Source organism: Populus nigra, chromosome 1, assembly GCF_951802175.1.
Source record: "Populus nigra chromosome 1, ddPopNigr1.1, whole genome shotgun sequence".
Classification (NCBI taxonomy): domain Eukaryota; kingdom Viridiplantae; phylum Streptophyta; class Magnoliopsida; order Malpighiales; family Salicaceae; genus Populus; species Populus nigra.
The window spans coordinates 11853353-11880900 of NC_084852.1; the positions used below are offsets into that span (position 1 = coordinate 11853353).

Genomic DNA, 27548 nt, shown 5'->3' on the forward strand with positions numbered 1-27548 from the left:
TTGTAGTTTATAGTGTTAAACTATAATATCAATATTTTGAAAGAGGGGGATGGAATTTTTTAAGATTGTTTTGACTCTTTCCTATTATTCTCGTAAGAGTTTTCATATCTCTGACTTTATGATAATTTGATATTGCATTTTAACCGTGTTTTTAATTTTTTTATTATTTTAATATGTTAAATGTCTTTTTATCGCTTTAATATATTATATTAAAAATATACATATATATATATATATAGTAAAAATATTATTGTATTTGCAAATTAGTATTCATATTAGATTTACGAGTCTCATTCATCTGATTTGATAAGTATTATTGCCCCGAGTTGGCTGGGTTCTGGGTCAATCTACCGGCCAGATTTTAAAATTATAATAGCATCATTTTATATGGTTTTAGATTACAATACCTTACTATTTATTATTATCTCTCGTCCATTCCAAATCCAATTGTTCAATTGATATTTTTATTATTATTATAACTACAATTTACTTTAATATAAACATGCATCAGGGTTCAATTGATCCACCAACAGACCCCTCGTCCTCCCCTGCTTTGACTCACCCCCATATATTTATTATTAAATGGATAGAAAAAAAATAGATGGAATGGAAATCTTAAAATATATAACAAAATAACAACAATAATAACAATAATTCTGTGAAAACAGAAAATTAGTGGAGTACTCATTTAAATTGCCAAAGCCAGGGCAGCCCCACCCACCAACCCACTCAAAATGACCCCAACCTCATACAAGGACCTTGAACCCGACTCGTCATTCACCGACGGAACCTTTGCAGTTTCTGGTGACATACTCTCTGTAGACGGGCTCGGAGGGCTACTACTGGAAGGGAAAACCATAGGGGCCTCCGCTGGCGTCGCAGAACTTGATGGAATGCTTGCCGATGCCTCCGGAGTCGCTGCAGTAACCGGACCCTCTGTCGACATTGGCGGAGCCCCAAGTGGTGCCAATGTAGGAGCAGTCACCGGAGTGGAAACCGCTGGTGATGAAGCCAGAGGAGAGCCAGATGGGGCAGCGGCATTTGGAGAGGGCGTTGGAGGGGAGACGGTAGGACTTGGTGGGGAAGTGGATGAAGATGGAGATGTAGCCGGAGATTTTGAAGGGGAGACGGGAATAGTTGGGAGGGAAGTGGATGGGGATGGGGATGTGGCCGGAGATTTTGAAGGGGAGACGGGAATAGTTGGTAGGGAAGTGGATGGGGATGGGGATGTAGCTGGAGATTTTGAAGGGGAGACGGGAAGAGTTGGTGGGGAAGTGGATGGAGATGTAGCCGGGGATTTTGAAGGGGACGATGGGGGTGAAGTTGTGGACGGAGAAGGAGAAGAACTAGAGGGTGATGTTGGAATTGATGAGGATGTGGGCGATGGCGCAGGCGCATTGTCCCCATTTACTGTAAAATTAGAGTTTGAAATACAGAAAGCAAAAAGAAGAAGAAGAAGAACACCGTGCATATGCTGCAACATCTTGATTGAACCCTGGTTCTTGGAAGTGGCAAAAAAGTTGTGTTTCTGAAAAACTGGGGACAGTGTTGATGAATGTTAGTCAGTCGCTGCTGTTCTTCTTCTTCTTCTTTTTGATTATTTGAAGGGAGTGGAGATGGCAAGAGTCTCGAGGGAGGTATATAAAACGGTATGTGACTAAACTGAACGTTGTGCTTTTTTGGCTCCTATTGAGGAAAATGGGACCGTTGGATTCGATTATATGACAGGATTCAATGGTAAGCAGTGAAGTAGCCGTTACTGAGGGGGGCGGCTTCTTGTCTTGTTGACAGGACATGACATAAGACTTGTCTCTCCACAAAAAAATTATAGTTTTTAAAATATATAAAACTCATATTCACTCTTATTTTCATGCTCAGCGTGTTTCGAAAAATATTCTATCTTCACTTTACGTCAACATAATATTTTTTTATTGTCAAAATAAAAATTATAATGGTTTTTTTTATTTTTTCAAGGTATAAAAGTTAATATGCAATATAAAACAAGATTATTTTTTTTATATGAAAAAATTTTATTTTTAAAAAATATATTTTATAAGTCTAAACAAACGAGTAAATTTCCGATTATTTCATGCTTTTATAAGAAATACACAACTTAATTTGAACTCAAAACCTATTGTATGGATCTTAAAGCATTTGTTATCATATCATGCCTTTGAAAACAAGACAAAACAAGATTGCAATAGCGTATTAATATATATTATAAATATAGAAAATCATATATTTAGAAATTAAAAATTGAAGATGATAAATATAGAGGAAATCAAATATAATTTGAATAAAAAAATAGAATAAGAAAAGAAAAGGGCATGGTGAGTCACAGCACAACATTGTCATCTTGTAAAGGTAAAGGTGGCTATAATCCGGTCAAAGTGGCATGATTTCGTAAATATATATATATATATATATACACACACACACAATTTCGAATTAATTTTTAATATATACACCATAATGAAATTGTATAAGTTTGCAATGAGAAATTTTATTTAATGATGGTATTGTCTGGTTTCTTAGTCAAATTTTGTCTCGTCAAGATTTTCTCTCTTCATTCTATTCGTTTTCTACATCATATTAACATTTTTTTTCCTATTTATATGCATTTTTTATTTATCAAATCCATTAATGTAGATTGATTTATATGAACGTGAGAAGTAGTGTTTGTATTATATCTTCTTAAAAGGATATATATATATATATATATATATATATATATATATATATATCATATCATATCATATCTCGTTTTTTTGCCCCCAAATGAAAATACAACATTTTCATACCTTTTAGCTTTAATATATTTTATTTTTAGCTTTGAGGGAGCAGATAAAAGAAACAAATGGAGTTCGAGCAAAAAAGAAAGAATAGAAAGCAAGAAATGACAAGTGAGAAAACAACAAGAAGAAGGAGGTGAAATGAAAATAAAACATAATAAAATGAATGGCCAAGGGAGCATGAGAAATCCTTTTTTTCCAAGCCAATACTTTTTTATCCCCAAAGCTCGACCGATCTACCCTTCAACTTTAGCCAGTCCTCCTCTCTCATCAATTGCTCTAGCTAGTACTTGCTCAGCCACACCAACCCTTTTTCCACACCGGCAAACCATGACCAATAACAACCACACCAGCATCACGTCATAGCCACCATTAACTAAATTGATCATGACAGCTCCCAACCATTGAGCCGAACCTAGTTGCGACCCCCCAGCAACTCCAATCAATAACCCTAACCTCTCACCTCAAATCCACACTAGTCACGACTCTCACCTCATGTTTAGTATTGCGTCCTAAATGTGGGTTATGTAATTTTTTATTTTTTAATTGTTTTGATATAATGATATAAAATATATTTTAAAAATATATAAATTATTTTAATATATTTCTAAACGAAAAACAATTTTGAAAAACAATAATTATTACGCTCTCAAACACCCCTTTAGTTATAGGTCACCAATAGAAAGTCCCAACTACCACCACAACTCACACCAACCAATGAACCCTCTCTCTCCAACTTGACCAACAAACCCAACCTAAACAAATCCAAACATAGTTGTCATCAATTCAAGTCACGATAAAACACCATCTTTATGACCATCAGAACAGACAACAACCCTAGTAAGTAGTAACACTAGTGATCAACCACACAGCTACTGTCACTTACACTCTCATTAACCACAACAACATGTTAGCAACCGTATATAAATAGCGGCAACATCAAAGAAGTAGGAGGAGAGAAATTTCAAACAAATAGATCTCAATCTCTCTCGTTGGATGGTAATGAGAAACATTGTCTTATCAACTAGTAAAAGATTCAATCAATATTGATTTCTAGTTTGACAAGTTCTAAAAAGCCTTGGTGAGTGATCCTACACACCAATGACTGCAATGGTGTGTGAGCCTATATGTTACCAATGTTCTAACTTTGTTCTACTGGCTTATTTCCATCCTCTTAGTTGTTTTTGTTGTAAGAAAATACAATAAAGAACATAAACAAAATAAAACTTAAGACATGTATAGATACTATCCTTAATGATATTTTCTTAACAAAAGGTTATCCTCCAGGATTCAACATGTTCCTCCTCTAAAATGAGAGTCATAAAAACAACTAGACCAAGAGCAAAAAAAAATATCAATAAGTTTTGCAAACACAAGAAAATACAATGGTTTTCAGCACACTTTGATTATAGAGTGCATTGTATATATAGGCTGCTAGAATGTAACAGTTAGGCATGAAACAATTAGAAAATTAAAGAGTTGTTACAACAGTTTAAAAAAATAAAAGAGTTGTTAAGGAATTAAAGAGTTGTAACTATTAAAAAGGTTTTAAAATAAAATAGTTATTAAGATTTTATGACTTTTAGAAAATTCATTCCAAATGTTTAAAAATTATGATTTTAGTTTAAGGGTCTACTATCCTTTCCTTATTGGTTACTATTTCATATCAAAGTTCACTATATAAACACTAAATTAAGGTTTTATTTTTACAATGTGGGATAAAAAGTCATATATATACTCTATGTTTACAAGAAGTAAGTTGTGTTTTTTCAATGTGGGATAAAAACCTTTTGAAATAGTTTTCATTATTTACAATAGTTTTTATGTTATTATTTTAGATTATTTTATTACTCATATATTTGAAGTGTTGGCTCACGCTATTAAGTAACACCTTGGGAGGCCGATGCCACTAAAGAATAACTAAGAGTGCTTTTATACATTAACACAATAAGAAAAAGAAATTGGTACAATGTCACAGTACATAAAATATTTAGAAAAATAATACAGTTTAGAGAATTGTAGATAATATTTGTGACTTGCAAGTCGCATGTGTCACTAGCAACTCTCTAAAATTGTAAAATAACCCAGCATAAATTACAATAAATAGAGAGAAGAGATAAAAATAAAAGGGAAAAAATAGACCTTAGAAGCATGCCAAAACTCCAATGATAACACTACTAGTACTGTAAAAAAGATCTTCATAAGATGAATCTAATGACAATAAAAAAGATCATCAGCGGTGATCGGAGTCGACCACACAAGTCGTCTAAAGGTGGTGGATCAATCAGTTCCTTTAAGGTGGCTCGTGTGTCTACTCTATCACCATTGATGATCTTTCTTAGTGTTATTGGATTTATCTCGTCAAGATTTTTTTTTATGATACCAATAGTGTTATCATCAAAGTTTTGATATGCCTTCAAGATCTTTTTTCTCTCTCTCATCTCTTACAAATTACAATGAGAATAAAAGAGAGAGAGAGAGAGAGAGAGAGAGAGAGAGAGAGAGAAAGATCTTGGAGACAACCAAAACATCAATGATGACATCATCAATACTGTTGAAAAGATCTCAAAGATATGAATCCAAAGACACCAAGAAATATCATCAACGATAATTAGGGTGGGCCACATAAGCCACCCAAAGGCAAGTGAGTGACTTGTCATATTTAGACGGCTTGTGTAATCTACCCTGGTCACCGTTGGTAACCTTACTTGATGACATTAAATTTGTCTCATCAAGATTTTTTTGACAATATCAGTGGTATCATCGTTAGAGTTGAAATGTGACTTTAAGGTCTCTTTATTTTTATTTCTATTTTTTCTCTCCCATCTCTTTATCGTAATTTGTTCTGGGCCATTTTATAATTTGAGAGTCGCTAGTGACATATACAACTCATGAGTTGTAGATGTCATTTGTGATCCTTTAAATTATGTTATTTCTATAAATATTTTTTTAACTGTGTTATTTTTACCAATTTCTTTTTAATGTACTAAATTCCTAAAGAACTTGGATAATTAAGGCAAAATAAGATTGGTGTTCAATACCTTACAATGAGGTTTGGTGGATGGAATTTACAAATTGATGTGAATGGTCAATTCAAGATATAACTGTTGGTTTTAATGAAATAAGTTGTTATGTAATGTGTTGTTATTTTTTCTTGCAATTCAAACTTTTTGTAAAACCCACTTTTTCAAAAAAAATAATAATTCATGTTTAACATATTTTATATGGTTAATTTTAATTAAATTTATTCAAAAATTGAATTTAGCAACAACATTGATTTGATTTGAATTTCAAAAACTATACCATATCTTATTTACACTTGCTTGTAATGTTATGCTCATTTTCTTCTTATATGCTTTTACTTGCTATTTTGTCGACATGCATTTTCGTTCAATAGATGTTTATTTATACTAAAAATTAACATATGAAAACACAACAGTTTTCATTATTATTGTTCAAAGTGCGCAAAAAATCTATATTTGGTCCCTGAAGTCTTCATTTATATATTTATTTGGTTCTTATTATTTTAATTTTTTATATTTTAGTCCTAACTTTATTTTTATAACATTTATGTTTCTAGATGCGATAAAAAAGAGAAAATCATTAAAAAAAATAAAAAAGAAAGTGTTCGATCGTCCCACAGAAAGCTCATTTTAGTGTCTATGGGTTAATCTTAGTAACAGGAGTCAAAATTTACTGTGGAGATGAGGCATATGGGTTAGTCGAAGCAACAGAGCCGTGCTGGGGTAGAGGGTCCTTGAAAATCCCCAGGTTTTGATGGAGCATCATCATCTTGTCGCGTTGGAGCATGATGGGCTGCCCATAGACTGCAGCATATCAGATCATGCTCCAACGCGACATGGCATAATCCACAATGGGCTTGAGCCGATTCTTGGATAGGCAAAACATGCTCCAAATGTTGTGTCTCGACATGACGGCAAATCTTACTTCATCCTGACACTTCAAAAGAAAATTCAGAGAAGAAGAAGAAGAAGAAGAAGGAATAGAATTATGCACAGATCCAAATACAAGTTCCCAATGATTTCTCACCTTGTTAGCACTTCTTTTCTCAGGAGAAAGGATTCCTCGAAGGATAGTTTTCGATCTCTTAGACAAGACAAAACGCAGTAATGTAAGTTTCTACCAGTATGTTCCTTGAAATTCATGATGTCAAATGAGTATGTATACACAATAAAAGCAAGGCAGCCTCAATGCCTTCTCTCTCTCTCTGTTTTTTTTTTTAAAAAAAAGTTCTTAAGGCAAAAACCATATATCCAGACATGTGGCCCTCTGTATCAAAATAATGTATAGGATCATGATCACATCTTTCCTCTTGGGGCTACGAGATAAGAACAGGTTGATGATGATGACGATGATGATGTGTGCATCCATATCTTATTAGTAATGAAAAATGATGTGACCGTCTCACTCGGAGGTTTCTTCTTATCCTATAGATTATCATTAATATTATTAAAATATTTTAGATTGTTTTAACTTGTTAATATTAAAAATAAATTTTAATATATATATATATATATATTATTTTAATATATTTAAAAAAATTTTAAAAAATAAAACAATCTTTATCTACATAAAATTTGATGTTCCTGCCACAACCAAGAATACCAAGAAATTAGAAATTTTAAAAGGTGTAATTCAACTAGTAAGGTTTTATATTTATTTTCTAGAAGTCATCAATTCAATTCAAGTCTCACAAATTGCAGGATCACTGAAGATTTACATAATTGTTAACTTTAAGGCCCGTGAGATTAATCAAAATACACGCAAACTAACCCGAATATCCACATTAAAAAAAAAAAAAAAACCCTTTCCCTCGACCGTTACTAATCAGGAGAAATCTGAAAACAAATTACAAAAAAAAAAAAAAAAAAAAAAAAAAAAAAAAACTCCCGGTGATTGCTATACTGAATTGAGTGGAAAGTTACTCCCATCAAAATAGTGTAATTAGGTATAGTGATATTGCTGTGCAATAAATAATACATCATCAACAATATAATTATCTGGGCCTACACCCAAATTTACCAGGCCCACCATTCACAGCTGTTCGATGTAGCCCATCAGAACCATACACGTATACATGATTACGACAACTGATTCATCGTCTTTCACCCTCAATCACCTTATCATCATCATCTTGAACAATCAATTGGGCAGGAAGCAACCTCAAAGTCCATGATTGTTAGGCCCATCATGAAATCAACCACTATCTGAGCCTACCCAAGCTATCTCCAGCCCCACCACCACCCATCTGATTATAAAACCCAGCACCAGAGCCGTACACGTACCCACTTAACCCCTCCGCTCCAGGCCCACTCCCATTAGAAGGAGCGTCCCTGTCACGCGCCACGGTATTCTTCTCCCCTTCCATCTCTCTAAACCTCTGCAAATAAACCTTGAGCGGCTCCACGTATTCCTCAAAGCCCAAGGTCGTCATGGCCCACAAGAGATCATCGCCGTTGATCGTCTTTCTCTTCTCTCTCTGGCACTTGTCAGAGGCCTCTCCTGTGATGAAGCTGATGAACTCGGACACGCATTCTTGTACTGTCTCTTTGGCTTCTTTGGAGATCTTAGCGTTTGCTGGTAGTGCCTTCTTCATGATCCTACTGACGTTGGCCACCGGCAAGAAACGGTCCATCTCTCTTGGGGATAACAGCTCGTTGGTGTTTGTGGGGTTTTGTCCTCCAGAGTCGTTGTCTGAGTCCGCCATGATCAACTCTAGATCATTAGCTAATAATCACTACTTCGCTAGCTAGGGATAAAGGGTACGTACTCTTATGTTTTTTATTTTAACCAAGTATTTAAGCTGGTGGAGAGAGTGGCTTTGACCCTAGAGTAGCTAGGTACAGAAGTGAAATAGAATTGACGGTGGAGGAGGGATTGGAGATTGGGTGCATGGGGAAGTTTGGATGGATAAACACCACTCAATGATCAAGAACAGAGAGTATTGAACAGATCTTTTTTTTCCTCAAGTGTATAAATCGAAAAAATAACAGGAAATTGAGTGTTTGGTGAAGAGAAATCATGCAATATTATTATTACTATTAAAGAACTCAGTTCCAAATTAAGAGCTAGAAAGCAGAGAAGATGAAAGAAGCAGAGAGGAAGAAAAAAAACTTGGATGCTTTCCTTATTTGAGGAATTTTTGGGAGTGAACGAGTTGGGTCCGTTGGATGGAATTCAGGGGTTAAATAAGGTCTATCGTGCGTGACACGTGGGTGGCTCTAGACCGCTTTTTCTCGATAAGTGCTGTGTTAGTGCTGATGGAATTCAAGCCACACCATTGGTTGGGAGGAAAAAGTTTTCCACCGTTGATTTCGTATCTCGCACGTGGTTGTCTCTGACGTGGATTCTCTTTCAAACTGTCTCCATAGCAATTTATTAAAACAAATTATTCATAAAATTACTTTTGGTTAGTATTCTAATATATTAAAAAAATAAAGATATATTCGATTTGATTTGAGTTCAGCTCTGTTTTTTTTATCCCATCCATAAAAGAAAAAGGTATTTTAGTGTAATAATTACAATATTATTTTATTTTTTATTAGTTTAAAAAAATTAACTTGGAATCTTAAGTGTTTTTATTAACGTATATAACAAGTCGAATAAACTTCTCAATACTTTTGTTTTATTTTTATTGGCATGTATAGCTCTCGATTTATTTAATTAAAAATATACATGACTTTTTTACTTATAATTAGAATTTTTTGGTAAAAAATACATTGGAAAAACCGTATTTTGTTTTCCAAGAGAATTTATCCAACACGTGCTTGATATATAGTTGGTGCATACATAATCATTTATATTAGTTATTCAAGAAAATATTTAATAAAATAATATTTTGAAGGAGTTGCTTTTGTTCAAGAACTTGCAAATGATTTTCTTATAAATAATAGTAATATAATAATTCAAAAAGGTGATGCACGTTACATGCCTTCTCCTGCATGAAACTTGAGACTTGATCGAGTGACCTGCCGTACAGGCAACTAAAAAAGATAGGATAGTTAAAATATGTGTCATATTTTTAATTTTAAATAAATACTCAAATTAACAGTTATTTTTTAAAGTAGTTTTTTATTTAAAAATATATTAAAATAATTTTATTTTTATTTTTAAAAAATTATTTTAAATATTAGTGTATTAAAATGAGATATATATATATATATATATATATATATATATATATATAAACTTAGTTTAAAATTAGTGAATAAATGTGGACAATGACGTGAGTCACCGACCCATTTGGATTGTGACTCTTCATTTAGTGCATCCCTTTCAATGGAGTATAGCCCTATCTTACAGGATAGCAAAACTAATTTAATTAGTCCTCGTATTTCTAGAAACTTTATATTTAATCCCTGACTTTTGCCTTTGCAAATAATAAAATAGGAAAAGAGAAGAAGATAAGATGCAAGATTTTGATATAGAAAGAAAACAATTTTTTAGGAAAAAAAAAACTATTAAATTGAGAGTGGTCAATGCTTGTGAAGGGATTGATTAATAATCTTTTATACTACATGATTGGATTAATTAGTTTTGTAAGCTGTAGGGGCTATTCAGTCATTTAAACACATCTCTCTTCCTAATTTTAAACACTATTATTTTTTATATTGTCTTACATTATTTTTTCCATAGTTTTAAAACCCGACCCGGGACTCGGCCGACCCGGGGCTGGAACCGGGCCAGGTTGAAGAACAAAGAAGGAAAGAAAAAACCCGGTGCGACCCGGTTGACATGGCAAGACCTGGTCAAAAACCCGGTTGCAATCCATTGACTTTTGTTTTTTTTTTTTTTTTACTAAAACAACGTTGTTTTGAATTTAAAAAAAAATTGACCCGGTGACCCAGTCAAAACCAAAACCCGAACCTTGGACCGGGTCTAAAAACTATGGTTTTTTCAGTCTTTTGCAAAACACAAATAATATGAAAAGGGCATGATATATCATATCACATATAATTGAAAAGAAGTACTTAAAATAATTAAGCTCCATAATAATAAGACTTTTAGTAAGAAGAGATAGTAGTTCTTATTCTTAAGAGTTATTAATCTTGAAAGATATTTTAATTATGCCTCTTTTATATGGTTCAGATAATTAATATAGCTATGATTATCAAGATTTACATAGAATTACTTCAAGATAAAACATTTTAATTTAATAAACATTCAAATTTATTCATTTATTTATGAATGATTACTCAGCAAACATTGATTATTAAAGATATAGTCCATAGTTCAAATCAAAGCACTATTAGAAGGTAAACACATGTGCCCTCCACCACTTAAAACCTGATTTTTTTTCCCCATTCTTTCATTCAATTTTTTTTATTGGCTAAAAAGAAGAAAGACCATGCTCAACTTCCACTGCCGAAGTGGAGCATTAATTTGTATATAGAATGACAAATTTGACATTTTTTTAAATTATCTACTCGGGTTTAAACTTTTAATTTTTAATATTGAACGATTCACACCGTAAAGAGCTCGGGGTATCGAGTTCTTATATCAATTTATAGGTCATCAAGTCAATTATTAATATTTTTTTTATTTACAGAGTGTTCGGGCCAGTTTGCGTGCACCACGATTAATCTCACAGCTCACTGAACATCCTGCAAACCCAATAAGTATGTAAGGCATCGCAAGGGTAACAGGTGTGCACATTGAAGTTCGAACCCAGGTGCAGAGGAAGAAAACAAGCCTCTACCACCGCTAGGCCAAGACCTCAAATGCAATTATTTTTAATAAACAATGTTGTTTCATTTCTTTAAAAAAAAATTGTGTTATTGAATTGATCAAAATTTAATCATTCCATAAAGTTAATTAGGTTTATTTTAGGATGTTATTTTTTTCTTGAAATTTAAATCACAAATTGCATGGATGAATTGACTAAATTTAATAACTTAGATTTAGCAATCACAAATTTAATAAATTTAAATCTTTGCATATGATGTGTGGATGACACACTAATGCAATAACGATAAAAAGTCAAATGTTGACTTAGCTACGTTGACATAAAGAGTGATGAATTTATAGAAAGGTCACTAGATTAGTAGTACAGATAATGAGATTTAGGTAATTATACCGAAAATAAATCACAACAAATCATAAAATTTAATTTCTAATATAATATTAAAAAATAAAATTATAAAAATAGACAGATTTAGAAAAGCAAAAAAAGAAAAGAAAAGAAAACAAGACTGTAAAACTGTCTTGTGCGGGGATGCACAGCATCATCATCCCTTCTAGTTTTCTGTTAATTTGAAGATAAAGAGAGAGGAGAAAGAAATGGTTGAAAAACAACGGGTTGCTGCCATAGTAAACTCAGTAGCAACCTTCCATTTCCTAATTCCTTTTCATTCACACGGTTTAGGTATCTAGCAGAGGTTACAAGGGCAAATGGGCAAATAGGTTTTGATTTACCATTCCATTTAGCAGACTTTGCATGCCACAAACGAAGCACGATCTACGACCATGGATTGGTAACTCCAACAAGTCTCCAGGCCGCAGAAACCAACCATCAAACAGAGAATTCCCCCCTTCCTCGGCATCACCAAACCAAAATCATAAGCTAGCTAACTGTTCCGGTAAGATTTGTGAAATACACGGTGCCTAATAAAGGCATCTGCCTTGGTTTTTAAGTGCCATCCTTGTGTTCCATTTCCTTGTATGATGACCAAACGAACAAATATATGAATGGTAGCAAAACAGATCTGTCAGTTCAGTTCAGTTCAGTTCAATATATGAAACACATCAAAACACTAAATATATTATCAACACACAAGGGCCCCAGAGGTTAAAAAACAAAGGAAGAGAAGCTAATCAGCTAGGCATAAAACAAGTGGATTGAAGATTACACAGTTGAGAAATAATATCCTGTCACAACTGACCTCACATAATTTAGGTGTAATATCAAGTACAAGGGTAAGTTAATTTCAAGGAGGAAAAACTACAATTTAAAGTTAATGTGTACATGGGATGCCCAAGTCATACACCAAAGCATAACTTGTCTCACCTTCTCTGGTTTCTAGTAAATGCTTGTCTTCTTGCCAGCTAATTGAACACTAACAATGAACTACAGCTGGATATCCTAACAGAACAAACAGTGCATTTACGTTCGAGTGGAAATAAAAACATAGAAGACAAGGCTACACTATTTCCAGACAGTCATGTTACATGTTTCAGGCTTCAACCTCTTGACCAGTAGACTGGGTTTCATCTTTCTCAGCATCACCTTCTCCATCTTCCTCATCAGCATCATCCGCTAGTTTGGTGAGCTCATCTTGGATCATAAGCTTTATAGATGATTTTCTTGGTGTGAGATCAGTAGCAAATCGCCGAGCTGCAAATCAGCCAGATTACTTTCAGGTACCACGAATAAAATACAATATACAAACTCAATCTCTCTAAATTAAAAAAAATTAAAATTAAAATTTAAGACAAATGTTGCTATTTCATTTGAAGGTCTGTCCATCTTAAGAAATCTCATAATTAAGGAAAAAACCTTGACTGACATACAGTCAATCAAGATGCAGATCTTTCTTGCATATGGACCATAACAATCACTCTGCTTGTAGAGAATTGAGGTACAATTGTATATTATCCAGTCATTTTGTCGATCAATTTTAGGTTGAAGTAGGCATGGTTGGTCACAACTAGAGAATCAGGAGTATGGTCATCTTGTTTATTTACTTGAAACATAGATGGCCTGTACTTTACAGGCCATGCCAGTTTGTCACATGAATGTTTGTCAAGGCATTTTCCCAGATAAGAACCACACTTTTCTCTAACCAACTATGGTAAAAAATACATACCAAGTAGCTTTAGAATGTCGGTGAAAGTAGCCTGCAAATAACAAATTAAAGATTAGTCAAGTACAAATTATTAGATACTAAAATAAAGAGATGGAGAAAATGACATTATAATTCAATCAGATTCCTTTGAAGAAAATGATAGTCACCAAGTTTGATCGCTAAGAACAAATACAATAGCTAGATTCTTTCTTTTAAACAATTTAGCAATTTTTCAAAGCAACAGAACCTTAATTGATCTAAATGATTTGCAGATTCTTGAAGTGCCAAAGATTTAAAATTACAGGTAAAAAATTGTACAATTTCAAGAGACTGCAAACACATGGAACTTATGTAATTGATGATGCTAAAGTAAAAGCCGAATGGGAAACACAGACATAATATATCATTTTATCATCATAAGAAATGATCAAATAATTCCATTCCAAGGACCTTGGGGGTAATTTAGGAGCTGCTTGCAACACCTTTTTATAAGTGATTATGTAAAAGTAGGGCCATAAAATTATCATGGCAATCTAGGTGGTCAAAATTGTTTTTTTCACTTGGATTGTTTTAGGTCTGAATGACTAGGATAGTAAAACTGATCATGAAAATGTACGAGTGAAAATGCAAGAGTTTACCTACTACATAAAGGCCTAATAATAATAAATGCAAAAATAAACACAAAAGCTCTCAACAAATTTTAACTACATGGTTACCAAAGAAATGCTTAATACTTGGTTAAATCCAAAGTTCATACAGACTACTAATTTTTTGATGAACATAGAATCTGTCCTGAAAAGGTAGAACCGCCAAAGTTCGACGCAAATAAGTGATTAACTCATGCATCATGTTTCATTCAATAAATAATTAACAGCAGCACTTACATGACCCGGGGAGAAAAAAATAGTAAGTATTTTACAAAGTCGAGATTTTACCATAAACAACGTACTCATTAAACCCAAGGAAAAAAATAGAAGATTATATGTATTTCTTAAGTTAAGCATAGGAGCAGAAGATTAGTACCCTTTCCTTTCATATATATCTTAAGCATAGGAGCATGAGTGTTAAAGATAAGGATGACAAAAAGGGTCTTGCCTGAGAAAAAAGGTTGCCATCCATGTGGGATTTTATATGTGGCCATTAAAACAGTGCAGAGTAGGCAAACGGATATGTGCAGGCTTAAAAAGTTGCTCAATCACCATGGAAATGGGCTAAAAAGGAACTCATTAAAACCAGCCTACTCGTTGAGAACAACTCACAAACGATTTTGCTCATGGCTGATTTTTAGCCGAGTTAGCTTTTTTTTTTGGTGTTTGATGCATTAATACATACACTTTCATGATTTGGAACTTGGTTTTAACAACCATGATGGCAATGACATGTATCCAGCATGCTGCATTTATGGCCTCCTTTCTAACAGTTTATTAGCCTATTACCACCAAAGGCAGCAATGATGACAGATCTTACCGTATTGAAATCAACCTCCTTCAGAATTTTGCATATTGCATCTCTAAGCTCATCATCACTTGGCGTCAATTTGTCGTCTTTAACTCTAGCCTTTTCCCTCTCTTTTCCACCTTTTTTACCTTAAAATAAAGAAAAAAAATAATATGTCAACGAAAAGGAAAACAATAGAATTCCGTTTCAATTTCACAATAATACAATAGTCATGATTAAATTCAAAGAAACTTCTATGATGAATTCAAATAGTGCATTATAGCATTTTTAGATGTTATCATCTTCTGACCAAATAAACAATAACAATCCATTTCTGAATGAGAAGAATTGACTAACAAAATCACGGTTCTAAAAAAGGCCATTACATTATGTAATAGCCTTTATTTAATGGATTTTTTACAATCTATTACCCTAGCCATTTCACAAGAACAACAGCATCAAGGCCACTATTTTCTGCCTATTATTTCCATTTTCACATGTTTCCTTTCCTATTATTTTCATTTATTTGATCTTTTCATCTTTCACAACTTTTCTACTTAGCCACACCAAATTCTTAGAAAACTTCATAATTGGACCAAAATTAAATGTAAAATTTTCATTGCTTTTTCTGAAAGTGAATATCTAACTTTAAGTTTGGATGGTGGATGTAATATCACAACTCTTTTACATTACTTACAAAAAATTGTTGATATTTAACTTGCAAATATTTAGTAATTACACCATTTTATGGTATTGATTTATTAGATTACTGCAGATCTAAGTGGCTTTGATATTATTTTTAAATAATTATCAAAAATTTTGGTTAGTATCTTATATTTTACTAATATATTGAGATTTTTACTAACTTGAACGTTGATTTATTTATTTTTTTGGGTTTTCGTTACCCTTGTATCAGACAAGGATCTTGTTATTACTAAACTAATTTTTTAAATTATATGGAGATGAATATTCTCTGCACAACTTTAAGTTGTGATGTATTATTTTACTATGATAATAAGCAAGTGAGAACCATTAGAAGTGTTGTTATTGAGCTTGTTTAGTAAAATCATAAAATTTTTCTAAGAGTTGCTAAAAGATTTGCAACAGTTATAGCTGCACCCATTATTTTATGCCTGCGATATTGCAACCTCAATTTAAAACCATTGACCAAACAGAAAACAAAGTTACCCATTTTCTCCTTGGAGGCAGATTTCTTTGGAGTCAAGGGCTTCTCCTTTGATACTTTTTCAGTTTTCTTCTTACTTGAGGAAACCTTTGGACTTGCATCACTATCCTCATCAGAATGAGGGTGCTTTGATGAGGATTTTTTAGGTGTTCTTTTCACTGGTTGACTGGACTTACCAGACACTGAGATTCTGGTTTTAGTTTTTCCAGAAGATGCTTTTTTTCTAGATGATGCAGCTGACCTCTTTTTGCGTTTTCCAGTGTCTTCTTCGGATTCTTCTTCGGATTCTTTTTTCTCCTCGCTTTCAGAATGTTCAGAGATTTCAGCATCAGATTTATCTAAAGCACCATTTTCATTTTCCTCTTCTACGTTTTCTTGTTCCTGTTCTTCTTCTTCTTCTTCTTCTTCTTCCTCATCTTTCTCTTCTTCTGACTCGTCTTCTGTGTCTGCTGTACTCTTTTTATCTCTTCTCTTTGAATCATCATCAGCTTTTCCTCGACTCTGCAAAACAACCCAAATCCTTTTAAAAGGGGAATAATGCAAACACTCTAGATGCACAAAGGGAGATACTGTTGTAAAACCCTGTGACCTATCAGATTCTTCTAAAGTAGTAGAATTGCACAAACAGCAAACATGTACTGTTATTAATCTAGCTTTCAACAGCTTTTCAGCAGAAGGCTATCACAAGCAGAACATACAAAATTCACATCAGGTTTTTATCCAAAAGGCTAATAATATGCAATGGTATCATAGAATATGCGACATGACACCAAATTTTATGGTGCATCTTTAGTGTACAACATTGAATCAAAAAACATGATTATGATGTTAACAAAAGAAATTATACCTTAGCTGAACGTTTTGATGGTGTGCTCCCAAAGGATGAACTTTTGGCCAGTCTCTTGCGCTTTTTGCTTGTTTTTTCCTAAGGGACAAATCCAAATGAACATCAAAACTCAAATAGATGCCAAAGCAAATGATTTTAATTTGCAACATCTAAACTTCATAGGAATGGAGGATAAAAGTCCACAAACCTTCTCTTTTTCAGCAAATAACTCAGTGGTTGTCGCATGGGGAGCCACCAAAAAGTCTATCAGCTTCATAACAATATCTTCCTGTGTTTACAATTTAAGACCATTGTAGTAGCATATTTAACTGAACTTCACAGAAAAAAGTGTGCCCTGACATTTAGGGATAGGCCTCCTGTGCAAGAGAGAAACTACAGTGGTGTTTGTGCAATCAACACCAATGCATTCCACAAGCAGTAGGATTGTAGGTACACCCATAATGCTAGATTGTTTATGTGCGTGCTCATGTGCACAGAGCAGAAGCAGTGTTGATTAAAAAACCTAGACCTCACTGGGCTAAACCATGATTTTCTAATTAATGACAATTACAAAGTTAATCAGATTACATATTAACAAAAATATACAATTAACAAAGTTAGAAATAACTTGGATAAATTCCTTCCCCTTGTACAGCATCAAGGAAGCAGTTTAAACCTCTGAATTAACTGATTTCCTCACAAATTCTGGATAACTATAACAGGAAAATAATTTTCACAGCTAGAGAGAAGATCAGAAAACATAGTGCAAAACTCAATCCTTGGAACACGAGCTGAAACCTAACACACAAAATTAGTTGATCAACTCACCTTCTTTGCAGTAGCCTTGGTAATTGGTATGTCAAGAAAATCGCAAAATTCCAACAACTTCTCTTTATTGCACTTGTCAAATTTTTCTTTCACTTTACTCTTTTGTTTCTCCTGTAATAATTATAGAAGAAAATAATGATAATTGTTTCAAAAGACTAACTTTGTACATGAAACCAAACAATAAATGACAGATAAAAACTAATTAAAACCTTCTAACATTCTTAATCTAAAATTAGTACTTGTAGAAATAACAAAAACTCATCTTCATCACAAAATGATCTTTCTCACCTCATTTTGATGCCACACAAAACCAGAGAACCGGGATATGTTACTCTTGATCTGCAATGCCTGCAAAAGCAAGGAACTGAAATTGCATAAAGCAAAGATTGGATTACAATAAACCCCCGGTCGTTCCATCTCACAAACAATGAAGATCAACCAAGTTTATATTTGTGTTCAGCATCCTCAATATCAATTACAAGAGACAACGTGAGAAAGACAATAACATAACAAGAGCAAATAAAAAAGTAAACAGAAACTGGTTACCTTTCCTCTCCTTCCAAAAAGAATTGTGTGAAGCAGTTTGAATGTATCATCAATCTTCCTTCTTGATAACTTGAACGCCACTGTAGACAAAACATTTTCAGAGGTCATTTACATCACCCATAGCTCTGCATGGATATGTTCAATACAGCCATTATAAAAAGGAAGATCCTTGAACAAGATACTCTCTTCTTCATCAACCATCCTCGAAGACATGGTAGCAACTATTTCAAAAAAGACAAAATCGATACATGCAGAAAAGAAAAGGGGTACCACAAAACTCACAAGGCTAAACCAAGAGGGAGGGTGAATGAGAAAGTACAAGACGACAAAAGAATGTGCTAAATAGATGAATTTCCTTAATTCTTCAACCATCCTAAAAAAAAAATGCCGGGCTGCAACTTTTGGTGAACTGGATAGTGAACGCACCACATTCTGGATCATATGATCCAGAACGTCATGCATGGGGGAGAGTCGCTTTCCAATTAACTCTGGTTTGGTCATTTAAAGTGCATATATTACAAGACAGCATAACAACTATCCAGAGTTTTTCACAAGCACAAAAACCAACAATTTATTACATAATTGAACTAACTATTTATTTCTTCGACCATCTTTAAAAAAACTATACCTGCAAATCAATTTCTAGCTAATAATACAGGAGCAATAATGAAAATTGGAGAAATCATACAATCATCTTACAACCCTCTAAAAGGAAGATCAATAAGAAACCAGGACAACTAGACACAGTAATTTAGACTACATACATCAATTAAAGTGTCCATAACAAGCGTATAGACAACAACAACAATAAAACAAGCACTTCTGACTTCTGAATATTACAAAGGAAAGGCCAGCAATCCAAATAGGATGAACACCAAATTAAAAGAAATTAGATATGCTAGGTGCAATATAATCAATATCGCACGGTAAATACTTTCAAGATCCATTTTCATTTGATCTATTTGTTGGCAAGAACCTCAAGATTTGGAAAAAGAAGACCTTTTAAAAGCTTTATCCCAGTGAAGTCCACAAACACTTGAAACTGTTCTAAACTACACTTACAAGAAACACAGAATGTGATGCCACATCAATTCTTCAATTGAATTGCTTCTAACACCGGTAAAAAATTCCCGAATTATGGGAGCAGCAATGAAATTTCCATACTTTAACCCCCCAGTCCTGCCACCCGTGCATTATATATAATCAATCAGCTCTATAATTTACATATAGCTGCCGCAACAACAAAAGGAGCACAGGCAAAAGCAAAACAATAGCCTGACACCATCAAAATTGATATTCAAGAGAGATAGGGATAGAAAATTAAAAGATGAACCATACCATTAGGTATATCTTTCAGCGGGATGCCTTGGCCCTGCATTTTTCAGCATAAACCAAGAATAATTTAAATCACCACATGACATACAAAACAAGATTTACACACTGAAAATGGAGTAAAAAAAACACCTTTTCAATCTGGAATTCTTTGACAGCATCTTTGTCAATAGTTGCCACCAGCCTTTCAACAGATTTGCGTTCACGCTGTGGCCTATCGAAAGCAGGGGTCCTCGGCTCTGGCTCCTTCTTTTCTTCCACTACCTTCTTCTTCTTTTCAGCTTTCCTCCCATCACTCTTCCCTTTCCCACGTTGCTTTGACCGTTTCCCTTCCTCCAACTTTTTTTCTTCCTCCTTGGATCTTTCAACCATCTCATCCACCTCTTCTTCGGTTTTTTCCTCCTCCACCTCTTCTTCCTCATTGGATCCATCAACCTTCTCCTCCACATCTTCTTCAGTTTCCTTCTCCTTTTCTTTCATCTCTTCATCTACTATGAGTTCAGTTTCTTCTTCCATTGCTTCAGTTCTTCCTTCTTCCTTATCTTCTTTCTCTTTGCTTTCCTTTTCTTCAGTCACCTTGGGGCCTTCATCCATCTTATCTGTCTCAGCGTTCTCGCTATCATTTTTATCTTCTTCCATTTCTTTTACTCCATTATTTTCCTCTCTTTTTTCCGTCATAACTTCATTGGACTTCTCTTTCTCAGGTGCACTAGTCCCATTTGCTGCTACCTCTGGAACTTTGGTCTCATTTTCTTCCTTGCCCATTTGTTTTGCTTGGACAACAAAAGGCTGTGTCCAGGGAAAAAAGAAAATCACATTCAATTAGAAGAAGGTCACAATTAACAAGTAACACGTGAAGAAAACCAAAAAAAAAAAAAAAACAAGTTCAAATGCACATAGGGGATCTTGAAACATGAATCATCATGTAGCCCAATGGTTAAACTCCCATTTAAAAAAAAAGTACACAAAATGCTCAAATTGAAAGAATAAAAGCAAAATTCCTCCAGAGGAAAAACAAGCCAGAGGATTGCGGAAGTACTAAACTTCACACAATTTAGAGAAAACCCGAAACACAAGATTTACAACAAAAAAAAATCGTCAGTTTGCTTGCACAAAAACCACAGGAAACCTAAAGAAAAAATAGATAATCAGATCTCTAAATCTACTCATCGTATCGTTTTTTTAAAAGGAAGTTTAAATTGAGCCAAAGTTAATTTCTTAAGCTCAATTAAGCAAAAATAAATAAATCCAAAACTCAAGCTCCCAAGTGAGCCCAGTCTTAAAAATAAAAATAAAAAAAACCTAAATTAAAACACCAAGAATTTCCCATAATTTCCAGCACTTTCACAACAACCAAACGCAACATGCAAAGTTAATTGCATGCCAGGACAAAACCCAAAAATCAAGAGTGAAATTTCACCAAAACAAACACTAAAAAAAAAGAAAAAAACTAAACAGCACTAAAAACACACACTCATACAACAACAAACAACAAATTGAACCACAATTCTACATAAAAAACATGAAATTGAAGCATAATTAAGACAAAAAGAGCTATCAAAATAGAAACTTACTCTAATATGTTGATTTGATACTGAGCTTAAAGAAGAAGCACTAAACTCCACTCTCTGACTTTGTGAACATAATTTCTTTTTTCTTTTTTCTTTTTTCTTTTTTGAGCTTCGATTTCTTAGTTATGAGGTGGGTGTCTATTTTTATATTTCGGACTCGAAATCCGGATTTAAAATGCAGTTGAACGCCACCTGGGATGAAACAGCAGATGTGGGGAGACCGGGGAATTGATGGACGACTCTGATTCTTTTATTTCAGTATCTGGGATTTTAACGGTCCTGATTTTATATTCGCCCTCTCAGGATTGGCGTCTTGTGTTGGTGGGGTCCAAGCATAAAACACTATGGGCAAAAGAAAAGCGCATTTGTCTTCGAGTGACAGTGACAAGTACTCACACTCTCCTGTAGAGGCTACATAGAGTCGTAACACTACGCCACCTCCTATATCCATTTTGTTTAATCTTCACCTGCACGACGTCGATTTAAATTAATTCTTAACGTAATATTAACATCATAATAACTTTTTTAATTGAAAAATAAAAAGATATGGTTTATGTTTCACAAAATAAATTTAAAAATATATAAACCAGTAATCAAGAAAAAATATTATTCCTAATTATTAAATAATAAAACAAAAAAGTAATGTTTTTTATACAAAGAAAAAAAAATAGTTGTATTTAATCTGGCTATCCTTTTTATTTTATAAATTTATATCTGTTTTATGTTAAATATTATTTTTATTTTTCAAGAATAAATAATTTTTATTTTTATAAATATTTCATGCAAATATAATTTTTTATATAAAATATAAAAGAAAAATATTTAAAAATAAATTACAAGAATCTCTTTTAAGCATTATAAAATTAAAAAAAAATATTAACTATTTGAAAAATATGAATTAAATAATTTTAAAAATAAAATAAAACATATTAATTAAAATTTAAATAGAAAAGTAATGCAAAGTGATAAATATTAATCAAAATCTTAAAAAAATAATCAAGAATTAAAAAAATAAAATCTAGACCCACATGCTTAGCAAGGGATTCAAAAGTCTAGGCACGCTTGGCCTTGAAAGCTCACTCGATTGATTTTGTTTTTTTAATGAATGATAGCTCATTCAATATGACAACTGACTTTTGTCTTTTGCAATATTTTTCGATAACCGAAATTAGGGTCCAAGTTTTAAGATTTCAAAAACCCACTTTTAACTTGTTTTTAACTTCGAAATAATCTTTAATCTCTTTATGAACTAAAATTAATATAAATCCAATAAAATTTAAGGACCCCATCTGCTTTTCTCGGCATAGTTTAAGGATAACATCACTTCCATTGAACTCCTCTTGAAAAGACAAATCTATTAATATTATGATCAGCTTTTTTTATGGCTAGAATATCGATATCCAACCGCTTTCTCTTTTCTTATATAACATTGAGAGATGAAAAGGTAAAAAATAAAAAATAAAGTTTGAGATCAAAATATGAACAGCTAATATAACAAGAACCAAACAATAGCTAAACTGAAATTCAAGGGCAAATGAAGCTTTTTACGCCAACACCAAATGGGATATTTTTGTGTATTTTTTGTTAAATTTGGTTCTTTTTTTTTTAGTTTTTTTTTTTAACTACAAATAAAATCTTATTTCACAAAATTAATTTTTAATTCATTATAAAAATATTTCTTGACACTTTGTATATGTGATAGAATGCAAATTAAAAGAAGTAGTAATGTATAAAACCATGTTAATGTAACTTGAAATAATTAAATTGCAAACAAAAAGCATGATGATTCAAATGAAAAAAAATAAAATCATTGTTTACATGAATAGTGCCATCACCTCACATGTTTTAGTATATTTGGTAATATTATTGCTTTGATTTATTATGTTTTTCAATTGTGTTTTTTTTAGTTTAATAAGTCTTTTGGTAAAACAAATAACAAAACTATAATTAGTTTAGGATATATGGCATGCTTGTAAGTTGACACGTGTTTAAAATTAATTTAGAGGTATTATTTTATTTAGAAACAAAAAAAATTATATATAAAGAAAGAAATAAAAAAATAAAAATATTTTTAATAAGAATTATAAATAAATAAATAATTTCTTTAGAAAAATATAATTAAACAAAAAATATAAAAATTATTTTAAGAAATTTTAAAATATTATTTAGTTAAATAAATAAAAATTATGTAAAATTATTATTTTATTGATAAATATGAATAAGAAATTGATTCTTTTATTTAAATTTTAAATTTTTAAGTTTTTTTATTTTTGTATAACTCATTATTTTACTGGAAAAAAAAATCATGCCATGCCACTTATTCTAAACTAACCATGGTTTATTTTTTACTAAATCAATAGACATGTTAAGTAAAGGAAACATAGTTAAAAGATATAATAATAAAAGTGTTATGACCTAGGAGCCAATATATTAGCTTGTAGGTGTAAATATAGTAGAATTATTTAATGAAATTGCTACGTCATTCTTTAATCTTGTATGTTTATTCAAATTAATATATTTCATACATTATGGAAACATTATTAAATGTTCTTAATTATAACATTGTTGAGACTAGACATCAACATAAACAATAAAGTTGTTATGCTTTAGATAGTAAAAGACTAGGTTAAGGAGAGGTGAAGCTCTGAGTTGGCAATGGAGCAAGGAGTTAAAGATTTGTAATCAAGAAAGAAGATAGAGGTTTTAAAGGATGGACTCAACCTAATGGGAGCTCTTAACAAGGTAGTCGAGTGCATGAAATTCCCTAGGTTTGGCCTACTAATTTCCTTTATGTTTTGAGGATTTTAGTGATGGAATTGTTCATGATCAAACTTGAAAACCTAGTTTGCATGTGTTGATTATTTTATGATTATGCATGCTAGATGATTAGCTAAGAATCTGTTTGTTAACGAGGTTGCGTCTGTATTTTATTTAAAACGCAGATGCAACTTGTTTGGTTAAAAATAAAACACAGTTTACTATGTATGGGTCCCACGTAAATTTGCGTTCGAGACGCAGGAAAAGGAAAAGCAGTAAAATGCTTCTTCTTGTGCACTATTCAGGCTAATTAATTAGCTTGAACAGTGTAGCATACACTGTTCACGCTAATTAATTAGCATGAACAGTGTAGCCTAGATACACTGTTCCGGTTCGACCGGTTCCGGTTCAAAACTCAAAATGCATTGAACCAGGTCTGACCCAAAAAAATAAAAATTAAAAATTATTTTTTAATTTTTAAGTGTGTTTTATTTAAAAAAATTAGTGTTTAACATTATTCAATGACACTACATAAATTAGACAGAGATTGCTTGATGACGTAGCATTTACAGAATTTGATTGCAGTCTCAATTTTGTTCCTAATTATATTTTACCTGATGTTGTTATGCGCTTAAGAAACTAAAAAAACTGCAGTCCTTGTCGGATATATTTCATACGTGATGGAATTGTAGATAGTTTAATGGAATAATAAAAAATATTTTATATAAAGTATTATTTATTTCATGATGTAATAACAATAGTTAAATCTACAATATTTACATTAAAAACCATCAATATTAATATGTATTTTTTAAAATTATTTTATAACCTCAATTTCAAAAGCATTATTAACCAAACATATTAAATTATTTTTTTTTCAACCTCAATTTCAACCACAGTTTATAATTAGCATGTGTTGATTAGTTTATGATTATGCATGCTAGATGAGTAGCTAAATAGTGTAATAAAATTATATTTCAATGCTAGTTAAACAATATTAAGCTCATTTACCGTTCATTAAGGTTTGCAAAATATAAGTGATTGTTCGTCATTAACTTATTGAGATAATTCAAGTTCATAACTACATTAAATATGTGAGTAATACTAAATATTATATATCATTTAATGGATCAAGTTTAAAAAGATTGTTGGGCTTATTAAGATAACTCTTAACTCAACAATGCTATATGTAAAGGTTAAGAGATACATGAGATGTATATAATAAGTGTTGCCTCCCTAACTAATATAGGAGTTAGATGAGATGCAATTGGTGACCAGTTTTTATATAATCAAATAAAATTTAATTCGTTGAGATAACTTCTAGTTTAATCAAACTAGAGTCCTAGCCCATTAAAGAATCTTTTACTAAGATTTTCCCCTTTTTATATATAATTGAAGACTATTAATTTGGCAAAATTGGTAGGAGTCAAACCCTTAAATAAAAAGGTAATAGTTATTTTGATTAAATAATAAAAAATCTAAAACAAAAGGCAAAAAGATTGTGACCATTTATACATTTTTTTTATTTGCTGTTTTGCCCTTTTAATAAAACTAATGGCCTTGTTTGTTGGAGGTTATTTTTATCTTTTAACATTGAACATTAGTCATTATCATATTAATCAAGGGTATAATTATCTTTTCTATTTTTTTAAGCATAGTGGAATTACTAGTTTACCATTAAAAGCAAAATTCTTAAAACTTTCATGTAGAGGCTTTTTTATCATTTTACTTTTTTAAACACAATAAAAGACTCAATTAACTTTATAAGCAAAATTTTAAAGCTTGTATTTATGGGTTTTTTTTTTCAACCTGGTTTTTTGTTCCTATCAAGTTGGTTAAAGGTAATTTGGTTTTTTAATAAATATAAAATAATATTATAATAAAAAAGTTGCTAGTGCATATAACACATGTGCTAACATATCAGAGGCACCCACAATCTTTTAGCAGTGCATGTGGCTCTTCTTAATAATAAAAAAAACATCATTTTACTATGTTGCTAGAGGGGCTTTTTTGTCTCTTTTCTCTATCCTCTCCTTAAAAATCACGTTGGCCATCCATGATTTCAGAGTTATCATTTTAGTTATTGATATTTCAAAGTCGGTCCTTATTCTTTATATTTCTTATCTTTGTTTTTTCCTCTTTTGTAAAAGTTTTATTTGTTCTTAATTTTATCCTTCAATCTCAATTTGTAATATATATTTTTTTTCCAATTTGATCCTTATTTTGATATATTATAATTTCTTTTATTGAACTTTTTATATAATTTTTATTTATTTTCAATTTTATTCTTCAATCTAAATTTATAATACATTATTATTTCTAATTTGGTCCTCATTATTTTTGTTTTTTTTCCTTATGTTAAAATGATTTTTCTTTTTAATTTCACCATTCAATTAAAAATTCATAGTTGTCTTTTACTTTATTTTTTATTTCAATTTTGATCATTATTCTATTGACCCCCCCCCCCCCCGGATTTTATCTTTTAACATTTGATTTGGTTGGGGATTGGGCTTTATTCCATATATGGTGTCTTAAGTCTAATGAGTTAATGTGGGTTAACATCTATGTTTTTTTTTTTAATTATCTTTTCTGATTTCATCACTTAATATTGTTATTTTTAAATGGGCTTTATGATTTTCTTCAATTTATTCTCTATTGGGTTATCTTGATCTCATGATCTGGGTTGCGAATTTGATTAGCTAACCTGAGTTGACTTGCTCTTTATTACTTAGGTTACATGTCTGTCATGTTAACTCAGGTTGACTCGAGTTGGTTTTTTTTTTCTTTTTTTACCCAATCTCATCTTTTCATGTTTAATTAACTGAAAATTGAACTACATTGTTTTTCTCCTTTTACCCAATTTAACTTGGGTTGCTAGTTTTTTTATTTAATTAAAATAAAATCAACTTATTTGACACATTCGGTTTATCAATCGAATCACATATTTTTCTTCTTTCTTTAAAATGCTCTTGCGGAACTTAAACATTAATTTTTATGAAAAAATTAATATGGCCCCATGGCATAACGCATACCCACATCTAGTATTATTCTAATTACACTTTTAATTTCACTTATGTAAATGAAAAATGACGAAGAACCTACCCCCACGACACATCCTAGAGAAGGATAATCGACATATCATGCTCTTCATTTTAGTATAAATACCCAGATTTATTATGAAATAATCTTTCATGAGGTGTTTTTTTTTCTCTATTTAATATTATATGCACTTAAATATTTTTGGATGGGAATTTGGCAACAAAATATTTTAGGATGATGAAAATTATTTTCTAATGTCAAATTAAATCCTATAAAGACTTGCTTACATAAAGATATAAGCTTGAGAATTTTCAAGTCAGGTTTGTATCCAAAGAGTCCATATCATTAATTTGATGTAGAAAAATTTATGCAGCGATAATATTTGACATGCACATTAAATGCAATAGTATGTTGTTATCATCAAAACAA

The 27548-nt window shown here is 31.9% G+C and overlaps 3 protein-coding genes across 3 annotated transcripts; 1 reads left to right on the forward strand and 2 right to left on the reverse strand.

The window, feature by feature from the left end:
• The first annotated feature begins 734 nt into the window (after positions 1 to 734).
• LOC133706307 (uncharacterized) lies at positions 735 to 1532 on the forward strand. Its single transcript, XM_062131845.1, has one exon. It carries the CDS (start codon positions 735 to 737, stop codon positions 1530 to 1532), a length of 798 nt encoding a protein of 265 aa, XP_061987829.1.
• A 6217-nt stretch (positions 1533 to 7749) lies between these two features.
• On the reverse strand, positions 7750 to 8978 carry LOC133689091 (nuclear transcription factor Y subunit B-3-like). Its single transcript, XM_062108823.1, has one exon. It carries the CDS (start codon positions 8518 to 8520, stop codon positions 8017 to 8019), a length of 504 nt encoding a protein of 167 aa, XP_061964807.1. The 5' UTR covers positions 8521 to 8978; the 3' UTR covers positions 7750 to 8016.
• Positions 8979 to 12665: 3687 nt separating this feature from the next.
• On the reverse strand, positions 12666 to 21482 carry LOC133680924 (DEK domain-containing chromatin-associated protein 4). Its single transcript, XM_062103970.1, has 12 exons — positions 21327 to 21482; positions 19885 to 20541; positions 19759 to 19792; positions 18421 to 18500; positions 18163 to 18222; positions 17875 to 17985; positions 17255 to 17335; positions 17068 to 17145; positions 16223 to 16721; positions 15065 to 15183; positions 13619 to 13649; positions 12666 to 13146 (listed from the first exon to the last, which is right to left on the reverse strand). The coding sequence occupies exons 2-12, from the start codon at positions 20515 to 20517 to the stop codon at positions 12986 to 12988; spliced, it is 1887 nt and encodes a 628-aa protein (XP_061959954.1). The 5' UTR covers positions 20518 to 20541; positions 21327 to 21482; the 3' UTR covers positions 12666 to 12985.
• Positions 21483 to 27548: the final 6066 nt, after the last annotated feature.